Source organism: Gossypium hirsutum, chromosome D05 (genome assembly GCF_007990345.1).
Source record: "Gossypium hirsutum isolate 1008001.06 chromosome D05, Gossypium_hirsutum_v2.1, whole genome shotgun sequence".
Classification (NCBI taxonomy): Eukaryota; Viridiplantae; Streptophyta; class Magnoliopsida; order Malvales; family Malvaceae; genus Gossypium; species Gossypium hirsutum.
Genome location: NC_053441.1, coordinates 148,659 through 161,797, shown reverse-complemented (window position 1 = coordinate 161,797; position 13,139 = coordinate 148,659). Strand labels below are relative to the sequence as shown.

The window sequence follows — 13,139 nt, the reverse complement described above, 5'->3', positions numbered from 1 at the left end:
GGGCAAGAAACTGCAGGTGCAGGCTATATATAATAATATCATCAATCCTAAGGAAATCTAGCGATGAGAAAAACAAAATTAAATGCTTTGAACTCCAAATCTCAAATAAATTCAGTAAGGTTGTGGCCTTCAACTTGAAGTAGTCCCCCACAAAATAAAGAAACCAAAGATAAAAGAGAGATTAGATTGGTCGACTCTTGGAGTAAAAAAGGGTATATGTAGTGGGCGGGAATTAAAAGAAGTTATCGTCGATGTTATATTTGTTGCCATCCTCACTGGCCGGCCTTGGATGCACCATCATCATCCTTGCGCTTTAATTCTTCAATTCTCCCAACAGCATCTTTTAAATCTAATCTCTTCTCCACATCTTCTTCACAGCAACTCAATCCTATCTTTAACAGATCTTGCATCAATTCCCCATCACTGTCATTTATTGTTCCCATCTCTTTGTCGAACACCTCCATATCCTTGGACGGCCTTTCTTGATCACCAACAACCGACTTCACCCAATTTGCCAAATCCTCTTCCTGATGATGATCACTCTCCTTGCCCTTGAAGTTTCCGGGGAACATTCCCGTTAATAACTCTAATATCAATATTCCAAGAGCCCATACGTCGCTCTTTCTTGTAATTTTGCCTTGTTGCGCATATTCTGGTGACTTATAAGCCACCATCAGCTTCTTTGCACTTTCCTGGTTGATTATAGGTATCAGGCCGTAATCCGTGAGGAGGGGTTCACAGGTTTCATTGAGGAGAACATTTGAGGATTTCAGGTGTCCGTGGGGCACTATCAAGCTAGGCAATTCCTTGTGCAGGTATGCCAGCCCCTTGGCTACTCCTTTCACGATCTTCAATCGAGTTGGCCAATCCAGCGTTGGATGCCCCGTGGATTTGCGACCTGAAACATTCATTCATTCACCCTACTGTCTATCTAGTCTAAATCTAAATTGGTAATAAAATTAATTAAACAAGAGAAATAATTAGATAATTGAACTAACCGTGGAGATGCACTGCCAAGCTTCCATTTTTAACAAAATCGGAGACAAGGAGCTTCTCTTCCTTCCTATAGTAATAGGCGACGAGAGGAAGCAAGTTTTCATGGGTCAGTCTCCCTATCCTCCTCATATGCTCAAGGAACTCTTCTTTCCCAGCGTTGTTCATCTGTTTATACCTCTTCACCACCACCACAGGCCCAATTGACAGAGCAGCCTTAAACGATGACCCAAAGGATCCACTTCCCAATACCTCGGCCGAGGCTTTTAGCAAGTCTGGCAAATCAAACCTCTCTCTATCATCCCTCACGAATGTAAGTTTAACAGTCGCCTCGGGAGCCCTCTTTCCATTCCTTGAGTTGCCTGGCGACCCGTGTTTTTCTCCCTTGTACCCTTTTGCTCGCACATTTGATGGTGGGGCCTCCACTGATGATGGCGTTGCTTCCTGCTTTCTCTGTCGTTTCATCATCATCACTGCAAATATGGCCACTACTATCAACACCCCAACTACCACCAGGATCGCTATCATCCATATTGGTGGCTTCTTGGAGCTGGAACCGGAACCGGAACCGGAACCGGAATCGTAACCAGAACCGGAACCGGAACCGGAACCGGAATCGGAACCAGAACCGGAACCGGAACCGGAACCGGAACCAGAACCGGAACCAGAACCGGAACCGGACCCATCGTTGGAAGTAGAGTTTGATCCACCGGGGGACTCACACGCCTTCAATGGTCCACCACACAGCCCCTTATTGCCTGTAATAATGGAGAATTGTAATCTGTATGTACGTATGTATAACTTAAGACACACTTTTCTATAGGCACGTGACGTGAGGTAGGAATTAATCTTAGTATTTCTATCATGCATTAATATTCCATACATGATACAGCCAACGAGGTGATCGAACCATAAAATTTTTACTCTGTCTCTCTAGTTATATGGTCTGCATGAAATGGTTCGTTATTTTTGGGTAAAAAGAAATACAACAAGGATTACTTTGCTTCTTCATCATCGTAATAAAGACAAAAAGAAAAAACCTTCATTAATCTTATTCCATTTCTAGCTATTTCCCTCCTGTAATCTTAATTAGATAAATTGGCGTAAATAAATGAAAAGGGAAGATTGAGTGGCAGTAACAGACACCTGCAAAAACTTGGGCGTCCATCTTACTAAGGCTTGCTGGTATAGGACCCTCCAATTGATTATTTGAGAGATCCAGCGTTTGAATGGGAAGTCTAAAGTCAGGTATTTTACCCGAAAACTGGTTGCCGTCAAGTTTAAGCTCCGTAAGCTTGGGCAAGGTGGCCAAAGAGGCAGGAATTGCACCCGTTAACTGATTTTGGGATAGATGCAATTTCTTGATCAAAATCAAACCATCAAAGGCATTGGCAGGAATTTGTCCAGAAAATTTGTTGAAGGATAAATAAGCGGATCTGAGTTCTTTAAGTTTGTTCAACTCGGGAATAGGACCATTGAAACTATTGTTCATAAAGCTTAAGGTAGTCAAGTTGGGCAGGTCTTTTAAGGTATTGACATCAATGGAGCCGGAAAGTCCCATAGCCTCGAGTTTGAGACCCCAAATGGCGCCATGATTGCAAAGAACGCCGATCCAATTGGCAGTTGGGCCATTGCATGGAGGTTGGGGATTGCTGTCCCAACTCTTCAAGGCAGAGGCATTGTTTAAGGTAGATTTGAACTTGAGAAGGATATCGGACTCGGGCAAAGCGTAAGAAGGAAAAACAAAAGGCAAGAAAAAAAGGAGGAAGAAAAGTGGGAGGTTAAAGGCCATGACGATGACGATGACGATGGCGATGGCGGAGGAAGTTGGGGGGGGGGGAACACGCACCGGTGTGCGCGCCCTTCACCAGGGGAGCAGCAATCCGAGTGCGGAATATTAGAAAAATGGAGTGTATGGGGGAAAGAGAGAGAAGGGGGAGATGGTGGTGGGATATGGATGTCCTGGAATTATGGAACACAATAATTTTAAGTTGCTAAGAATAGGTTCAGTTGTTAAGGTTTAAGCCTAAAGGGAAGGGTATGGATTGTGGTGCGTTGACTACGTCTTCCTCTTCCCATTTTCCTTTCTGCCACCACATTTTTTTACCCTACGTACGCCTGTCTCCCCACCATTGTATGCCACGTGTTGAAACTCCATTTCTTTCATATTTTTGTTGTCTTAAGCAACTTGAAAAAAAATGAAATTCTATTAATATTCCTTTTATCTATTTTAAAAATTTTTTTTAAGAATTTCAAATATATAATTATATTTGTTCTATTTAAGTTAAATAAATTTATTAATGGCTTAAATGATAACACTATTCTATTTAAACTTTTTCTTGCAAAAGTAATACTTAAACGAACCAATCAAATTATCACATCTGTCAAAATTTTCAAAAATCATTTTATTTTTTCTTTTTCTTCTCTCCCGTCACAGCTTTTTGTTCTTTCATCTTCTTCCTTCTCACACACACTCTCTCTCCTTTCCTCCATAGCTTCTACATTTTCTCTCTTACAATCTTCAAATGTCCATTTGACAATAGAATTCAATACGTTCTGTTATAAAATTAAACAGAAAAAATATTATCCTTTTGATCACCAACACCAGCATTCAATTTCATGCAAAACAATTTAAAGTGTAAAAGCTCTTCAGTCCTACCAACTTCAACAGCCCCAAGCTCAGAGGGGAAATACCTATCTTTAAATGCTTTGGCACATGCACTTACAATGGTACGAATATTTGTTGTAGGGATTTCCACTGAACCAATATTTAAAGATCCTGGATTCTTAGACTTCTCCACTGAACTTCCTTCAGGATTTGAGTGCGTCGTCTGTAACGCCAAGAATGCGATGATATTCTATATACAGATTCATTATCCTTCTCAACATAAGATGCTAGAGAAGGAGTGTTATTTTGATTACCAATTAATACAAGCTAGAGAAGGTGTGTTATGTTGCAGGATCTCTGCAATCTTAAGGGAAGGAACCAAGACATGGATCTTTCCATGCTAAAAGCTACAAGACCAAACAACATAGTAAGTTTCTATAACCAACCATTACATTTAGATTTAAACTGGTATGTGACTAGACTTTTCAACAGTAGAGAGAGAGAGAGTGAATAGAAGGAAGTAGATGAAAGAAGAAAAAAATGTGGCGAGAGAGAGAGAAGAGATGGAAGAAAATTATAAAATTTTGGACAGATGTCATAAATTAATCGATTAATTTGTTTTGGTGACAAAGAAGAAATAAAAACAAGCTACAAAAGCTAGACTAAATCCCCAAACGCATGGTTCCCACATGTTATTTATTTATTTTTTAAATATGTGAAATACTTTAATGAGTAAACTTTAACAATAAGCTTAAAATTCTCTTAAACAAAGTTGAATATTTAGAGTCTCTTATAAATCTTTCCTAAATGATTTTAACTGTCTCAAGGACACATATCATAACGGTTGAAGTGAGAAAAGTGAATCATTTATCATTTAAACCAACATTAAATAAATATGTTTATAAGTTAATAAATATACAATTAAATATGATTACCAAAAACTTTGATGAAAAATAAATAAAATAATCAAATAAAATCTTTAATCATTTTATTATAAATAAATTGGTGCAACTAAATAACTTTTATTTGTATTTGATTAGTTTGATAAATGTAGATGGCTTAAATTGTATGAAATGTTTTTTATCATTTATTTATATTTGGCCCCTCGAAATTTTAAATCCTCTACATATGAATTTGAGTTTTATTTACTTTTTGAATGTTAAGCTGGGTAGCACCCCTGCATATTGAAACAAAAATCAAATTATTAATAAACTCATCATCCAACGCTATGGTATGTGAATAACCAATATATATATTAGCACAGGGTGATATAATTTAATCAATGTATTACTTTTCAAATATTTTTAGATGTCGAGGGTGATACTGTGGAACTCTCATGCTTTTTCCATTTTGCATTTCTTGTTAATTTAAAGAAAAGAAAGGACAAATTTCTTTTTTGGTTATTTTTATTAGAAAATTTTAATATATATTTAACATGATAAAATAGTGAGACACGAAAAAGGTTTTTTTTTTTTTTTTCAATTTATACAGCTAGATATTTAGCAAAATAGAGTGGTTGCGGACATAAAAATCAGCAGGAATTGGCACTTCTGGGATTCGCTTGCTACGTGAGTAGATTAGTTGTTTCATGCATTCACTTTCTCTTTTGTCAGTTGCTATTCAAGACTGCAATCCATTGAAATAGCTGCAACGTAGTTTCGCTTAGTCAACAAGGCTTGCATTAGAAATTTTGGGATCAAAGATGCTGATCTAACAGGCACATGTTCGTGAACCAATCACCAATAAAAAGACATGTAAAACACCACAGTGTTCCCTGCAAATGCTTGTCACCAAGATCAACAGAAGGCCTGTCAAAGGGAGATGATGAAGCTGACCATGGTTGTGTAGGCTTCGGTTTGAGGGAGATAATTAGAAATCCACTATTTCACTAAATAATTTCATTATCAACTTATTTCCATATTTCTTTTTCCTGTTTGATATGTATATATTGAAAAACCCATCAAGAAAAAGTTTGATGAGGGACTTAAAGATAATTTTTTTTATTTGTAAAACATTAAAAATGCAAATTAAAGAGTAAATAAGGCGAGGAGTAAAAATAATAAAAATTACCATATTGGCAGAGTAAAATGGATTAATAAAACAAAATTGAAATAAACTATAGAAAATATACTTATAATAAAAGAAATATATACATTAATTTTTTTTGATAAAATATACATTAAAAAATTGAATGAATGTAAATGGGGACAAATTTTGATAGAAATTGAGCTTTATATTGGTAAACATAGGCTCAATACATCTAATTTGAATAATTTATCAACAATTTAGAAAACTGATTTTTTTTCAATAGATTTTTAAAACAATAATATTATAATGTAATTAATTTATTATTGATAAATATTTTTAAAAAGTTGCTTGAGATATTGTGGGTAAAAAATTATTATATTATGAATCTATTTTTCAATTATAGAGATACGAGAAATAAATAAAAAAAGATTTTTAAATTTAGGGACGAGGTTAGAAAATTTTTTGAGGTCAAAATTAAATTGTATATTTTTTATGATAGTAAAAATTTAATTTCATCATTTTAATAGTTTATATCTTTATAATTTTTAAATGATTAAATTATTTTTTTATCATTCTTGGAGACCAAAGTAAAATTTTACCATTACTAATGTTGAAATTTAATAATTAAAAAATAACCTGAATGTAAAATTTTCTATTTTAGGGGAACCGGGACCTACCAACCCCCCTAACTTCGCCACTTATCTATATAGATTTGAACCAAGAAAAGAGATTTGATATTTAAAACTTGGGGATAAATATCAACATAAACTTTAATAAAATTTGCAATCTTGTACATCAAATTTAATTTGGTACATTTATATAATCATACTTTAAATTTAGTTCAATTTTCACATTTCACTAACCCGTTATTTATGTTGCTCAATTTTCTATTAAGCCAAGTTTAAATTGCTAACATGATATTTTAATAGGCTAAAAAGAAAATAAATTTAAATTATTTCCACTTAAATTGAAAAAAAATAAACACACTTGGAAAAAGAATTTCTTATTTCCCCCAAGAAACATGCTCTTTTTAATTTATGTGGAAATAACTGTTTGTGTTTTAACCTGATAAAATGCCATGTTAGCAATTTACACATGATTAAATAGAAAATATTAAAGTTTGATGTATATAAATGCATCAAATTAAAATTGATGTACAACCTTAAAAATTATATCGAAGTTCATGTATAATTTTAATATTTATTGTTAAAAAAGGTATTTCAGTGTTTGTATTTGAGCGGGGACCATTGATTAATTGAAATTAAAAGTAAACTAGCGTATATGATGATTACAGTTTTTTTTAAAGGGTTAGATCATAATTTGGGGTTGAACTTGGCAAAATTTTCTACATTTTATCCAATTTAGGTCCTAAATTTGGTAATTGTTCCCACTATGGGACCTAGACTTGGCAACTTTTTCCATATTTGGGTCTAAACTTTTTTTAGTTAAAGTTAAGCCTTGAATTTGACAATTATTCACACATTGGGCCTGAACTTGGCAATTATCCCGCATTAAGGCTTCGAAAGACTAACTTGGATAAAAAATAGAGTTAAAACCCCAATGTGGAAACAATTGTCAAGTTCAAGGCCTAACTTGCCAAAAAAAATTTAGGTTCAAAAATGTGGGAAAAGTTACCAAGTTTAAGTCCCAAAATGTATTGAACTCCTTTTTATATTTACATTGTCTTTTAGAAATGGGTTAAATCACATTTTTGAGCTTGAACTTGATAACTTTTCCGACGTTGGGGCTTAAAATTTTTTTTGTCCAAGTTAGACCTTAAACTTGATAATTGTTCCCACATTAGGACTAATACTTTTTTTGGTCCAAGTTAAGCCCTAGAACTTGATAAATGTTCTCACATTGGGATTAGAATTTTTTTGTCCAAGTTAATCTTTGAAAACCCTAAAATCTAGGTTCTAATGTAAGAATAATTGTCAAGTTCAAGACCTAACTTGAAACAAAAAAATAAGTTTAGGCCTCACCTTAACTTAGACAAAAATAAAGTTCAAATCCCAAAATCAGAAAAATTATCAAGTTAAAGAATAGTAATTTAAGCATTTAGAAATTAAATATGATATTCTATTTAATTATTAATCTTAAATTAAAAATATTTTTTTATGTAATTTTTATTTAATTGTAGAGCAATTGTCTGCGCAATTTATTGTGAGAGAGAGTATAACTACTAGTAAAATTTATGTGTATCTAATATATAGATTTATATAATTTATAATTAATTTGTCCATTGTTAACGAAGTAAACAATTTCATAAGACGATCTGTAAAATGCATTATATACTTCAACATTAAGAAAAAAAAGCATCATAGTTCACAAAATTTATTCCATTCCAAAACGATGGATAAAATAATTATCGGTAAAATTGGCATAGCAGCCCCTCTTAGATTGCATTTTAATCTCCTATTTGATCCCTATACTTCAAAGAAAGGAACAAAATAATATCTTGTTATGGAAAATTATTGGTGATTAGTGTAAAAAACTATTTTTATTAAACTCATTTTGTTACCAAACATGTCAAAATCTAATCCTTAAATCGAAGAACACCCATTTCATTCGATTGAAGAACAATTTGGAGGATTAACAAACAAACAAACAAAAAAAACCCTCTTGAACATTGACCTAAACTGTTCAGTTCATATATAAAATTTAACAATTAAAAAACTAACAAAAACTGATAATTTCTCAACACTCACCTAATCACTAAAACTCAAAATTTTCCTTACAAGATACCAAACAAACATGTCTGTCGCATCAAACTTTCCATGTCATTTAATCTAAAATATATATCATAATTCCACATCAGCAGATAACAGCAAAATGGAAGGAAATTTTAACAGAGGGATCATTTGGCTACTTTATTTAAGGTACAGGGGCCAGTTTCCCATTTTCCAAGTAAGGGGACTGAAATGCAATCCAAGGTATAGTAGAGGGGTTGTTTACGGTACTTTTAGCAATAATTATCAGATAAAGGTCAAAAAATATACTGCCACGTATTTTAAGACTAAAAAAAAAAATTTATCCAACATGAGAGATAAGGATGCAATTACAGGTTCGGGGTAGGGATAAGCGTAAGCGTAAGCGTGGCATGATTGAATAGAACAATTAAAGAATCTTGGAAGTGGTTGGTTTGTTTGTTGCAGAAAAAGAAAATCCAAATGGGTTTGAGGAATATTATTGGCAAAAGGCTTGGCCTTGGCCTTGTAAGGAGGAGGAAACCTTTTTCGACTGCTACTTGCGATGGCGATGGCAATGGCAACGGCAACGCCAAATCCATCAACCTTTACTCCGCCATCAATCAAGCCCTTCATATTGCGCTTGAAACTGATAATCGGTTCTTATCTTTTATTGACATTCACTTAAATTTGTTTTTAACATATACCAGCAGCTTGTTTAATAATAATATGTTTGGAAGTAGCTAGCAAGATAATCGGCTTCTTGATGATTATTTACGAGTCCTACTTATTTTTACCTTTTCACAATTGCTTACCAGCGCATTTGTTTTCGGAGAAGATGTTAGCTTTGGCGGGGTTTTCCGTTGCACTACCGGACTCTCTGACCGATTTGGTAAAGCTAGGGTTTTCAATACCCCTCTCTGTGAACAGGTATGTTCTATCAATTTCCGCTTCTGAATGCGGCGCTTATCTACCCTCTTTCACCTCTTTAATTATGTTTCATTTCTTCTTCAGCTCTACAATTTCAACTTCAACTTCACTAATCTAACTCATCTTCATCAGGACAATATGACTTAGTTTTGCTCTTTTTAAATATTTTCTGTTTTGAGTTTCAATCACTTTCGACCTCAATCATTTTGTAGGGCATTGTCGGATTTGGAATTGGCCTAGCCGCAATGGTGAGTATGAACTATGAAGCAGTGAATCAGTTGACTGCATCACCTCAAAATTTCAACCTTCTGTCAATTTGCCTTTCTAATCTGTTTAGCACAATTGCTCTGCTATTTCTTTCGTTTAACATAACAGGGAAATCGGGCCATAGCGGAAATTCAGTTTGCAGATTACATATACCCTGCTTTTGATCAGGCATGCATCTTCTCTACTTCTTTGCTATTCATTTTCCCAATATAAACCCCCTCCTTTTTTTTGTTAAACATAATTTACTATTGTAGATTGTAAATGAAGCTGCCAAGTTTAGATACCGGAGTGGCAACCAATTCAATTGCGGAGGTATCTTTGCTCATTGACTCTAATTGGATAGCGGTTCATTCTGATTCTTGCAACCGGCTCCTTTTTTTCTTTTGCTTGATGTAGTTTCAAACAAATTTCCAGGTTTGACAATAAGAGCCCCTTATGGCGCTGTGGGTCATGGTGGACATTACCACTCACAATCACCTGAAGCTTTCTTTTGCCATGTTCCTGGTATAAAAGTATATTTTCACTTCCTGAGGTTGTTTGTCTTTCATTTCTTATTCTCTGATGCTATCCTTCTATTTCAAGTGCAGTAGCCGATTGCTACTTTCATGCATAGAAAAAACATAGAAATAACTCAATTTTGAGTCTTTCAGGCATCTCCCTTTATTAAATCATACATGTTGTCATTGTGATGTGCTGCAGGCACCATGTGCACAATTTGACAAGGAATTAGCAACACCACCACAAACTTATATTATTTACTCTATTTTATACTTTTCATTCTTTTAGCATTTACGCTTCTTTTCCCCTTCCTTGAAATCTACTATTGCTAACACAGTTCTCCATCAGATAAAAAGATATGTTCCTTCTGAATATTTGTTAATTCAGTCATGGAAGAAGTGAACACTTTAACTGACATTTTGCTTGTACTTGTTGCACTTTGAACTTTGATATTGTCCTTTTGTTGTCTTATATGTTGGTCATTTTACTTTTTATTTAATTAACCTTTGTTGATATGTTTTGTTCAACATATTTTCGTGCGGTTTTCAAAACATTTGGCACTTTTCTTGTTCATAAACTTTCTATCCCAAAGTGACTTGTCTTCTTTAAATTTGTAAAGCTTTCGCCCTCTAAAATGTGCTTCTGCTATAGGTGGTCATTCCTCGCAGCCCACGGCAAGCAAAAGGATTACTGTTGTCATGCATTCGTGATCCAAACCCTGTTGTCTTTTTTGAACCAAAGGTACTTGCTAATCATATCTCAGATTGTAAGTTTCATTTGTACTGAATTTGTCCTTGATGATTTCTTTGACTAAACTGTTAATGTACCTTGCAAGTCCAGTGGCTTTACCGTTTGGCAGTGGAAGAAGTGCCTGAGCATGACTATATGTTGCCTCTATCTGAGGCAGAGGTAACTGCTTGTTTCTGTTTCAATAGAAAATCCTGAATCGTATTTTAAAATTTTGATTCAACACTTAGGTCATTCGGCAAGGCAGTGATATCACACTAGTAGGGTGGGGAGCGCAGCTCTCTGTCATGGAACAGGCCTGTAATGAAGCAGAAAAGGTTAGTAATTCTATTTCTCAGCTTTCTCAGTTGTGCTGATCAATGACCATAGTGTGACCTACTATAAGGGGCACTGGCTTGATATGTTTATATGTTCAGATAGTTTAAGAATTTTTACCATTGAAACGTCCAAATTAATTTTACTATGAGGTTTTGCAGGATGGAATTTCTTGTGAACTTATAGATCTGAAAACTCTATTGCCCTGGGACAAAGAAACAGTTGAAGCCTCAGTCAGAAAAACTGGAAGAGTTCTTGTAAGAATAAAAGCTCTTTAGTAAATATGAATATGCCCCCCAAAAGGTTGGTGGTTAATAAGTCCTTTTTCATCTACATAGATTAGTCATGAAGCTCCAGTTACAGGAGGATTTGGTGCAGAGATCTCGGCTTCCATCGTTGAACGTTGCTTTCTAAGGGTATTGATTCCATTTTCTGTCTTCTGTTTATGTATTATTACAGTGAAACTATCCAACTATTATCTTCTTTTTCCATTAGGACAGAATCTAAGGTCTTTCATGGGCACAAGCAATCATATTTTTACACCTCTTAAGTCCCAAACATGCTTGCCAGCACCAATCCCATCTACACCCCCACCCCAAAACCATTAATAGTAATATTTTTTTTTTAAGAGAAGGGAAGAAGAAAGAAGGGGTACAGCATACTGACTTGTCTTTCTGGTGACAAGTGCATGAAATGGAATAGAACTGACCAAAAGTAGCTTGAAACTGTCTGTGTGGGATGGAGTGGAGTATAAGCATGGAACTGACTCTAAGTTGCTAGAATCGAGAGGGACCCAATGGCTAGAATCCAGACGGCTATGTGGGAATTATTTATTATTTAGCTGACCTAGGATAACACCTTGAGGTTTCCCTAATCCATATAAAATACTTAAATTAGCCTAATCTATATGTACTAGATTTTAGGCATTTGGTTTTTAATGGAGAAACAAATTTCTTTAGGAGATATACTACATTCTAATTAGAACACATTTACATAATGCATTTGCTTGTTTAATTATACGGTGTTACCAAACACATTATGGTGCCAAGTACCAAGCTAAACTATCTGCTGCTTACATTGGACCGATGATTGTAATGGTGCTTACGGGGAACAATAAATACCATAATTGGCTGTTCAATGAAATAGTTTGAGATATGAGATGTTCAACTGAAGAAGACATAATGAGCTGGTACTATAGTTGGCAAAGAAAATAAGGATTGTTGTGGTTTGGTTAGGATGATATCTGACATTAGCAGTTGAAATATAGGGGTAAAATGAATTGTTTAGGAGAGGCAGGTATTTTGTCATTTTGTAAATAATGAGAATGCATTTGTTGATGTGGGTGCAGTTAGAAGCTCCGGTAGCAAGAGTGTGTGGCCTTGACACCCCATTCCCTCTTGTTTTTGAACCCTTCTATATGCCAACCAAGAACAAGGTTATTTTTCGTAGTCTTCAAATTCCAATTATCAGGGTGAATTATCATTGCTAACATGTTTTCTATGGTGGTTACATGTGTGCAGATTTTGGATGCTATCAAAGCAACCGTGAATTACTAGAAAATTTCCCAGATAAACCTATCTACATACCTGCATACATTAACGCATTAAGAAGAAAAAACTCACACTGGCAGATACCGATCCTTTCATCATGAGGAAAAGATAGCGGCAGTGTTGGCGTGAAGCTAGAAATCTATCTATTTAACTGTAACTCTTATTTTAAGTAGTAATAATGATAATAATTGCAAAGCAAACGTGCTTGTTGATTGATACAAGTATATCAAACTTTAAAATTATAAAATAATATATTTCAAAAATAAATAAAAACCGTTCTTGCTTCTTTTATTGTTTTCTTCATCACCATCTTCTGATATTTGGTAAAAGTCAAAACATAGAAATCGAAGGAGTACAAATAGGGTCTACGAGTTGCTTTGGTTAAAGCCAGACCAAGAGTCAATGGTTCAACGGGGAAAAAGGATGTAGCACGATGAAGGACTGAGTACGGTACGGCAGCTTGGTATCTGCCGCTTTGGTTAGATATCAAAACTTTCAACCATGAAAAAACGTTTT

General features: G+C 34.7%; 2 protein-coding genes across 2 annotated transcripts; one reads left to right on the top strand and one right to left on the bottom strand.

The window, feature by feature from the left end:
- Position 1: 1 nt before the first annotated feature.
- Positions 2 to 2,984, bottom strand: LOC107907382 (pollen receptor-like kinase 1). Its single transcript, XM_016834749.2, has 3 exons — positions 2,140 to 2,984; positions 999 to 1,751; positions 2 to 898 (listed from the first exon to the last, which is right to left on the bottom strand). The coding sequence occupies exons 1-3, from the start codon at positions 2,783 to 2,785 to the stop codon at positions 273 to 275; spliced, it is 2,025 nt and encodes a 674-aa protein (XP_016690238.1). The 5' UTR covers positions 2,786 to 2,984; the 3' UTR covers positions 2 to 272.
- Positions 2,985 to 8,631: 5,647 nt separating this feature from the next.
- On the top strand, positions 8,632 to 12,914 carry LOC107907384 (2-oxoisovalerate dehydrogenase subunit beta 1, mitochondrial). The gene is made up of 13 exons (XM_016834752.2): positions 8,632 to 8,975; positions 9,135 to 9,246; positions 9,459 to 9,494; positions 9,622 to 9,681; positions 9,768 to 9,825; positions 9,928 to 10,025; positions 10,663 to 10,752; positions 10,852 to 10,920; positions 10,989 to 11,075; positions 11,235 to 11,330; positions 11,412 to 11,489; positions 12,422 to 12,508; positions 12,594 to 12,914. The coding sequence occupies exons 1-13, from the start codon at positions 8,800 to 8,802 to the stop codon at positions 12,627 to 12,629; spliced, it is 1,083 nt and encodes a 360-aa protein (XP_016690241.1). The 5' UTR covers positions 8,632 to 8,799; the 3' UTR covers positions 12,630 to 12,914.
- The last annotated feature ends 225 nt before the right edge of the window (positions 12,915 to 13,139 follow it).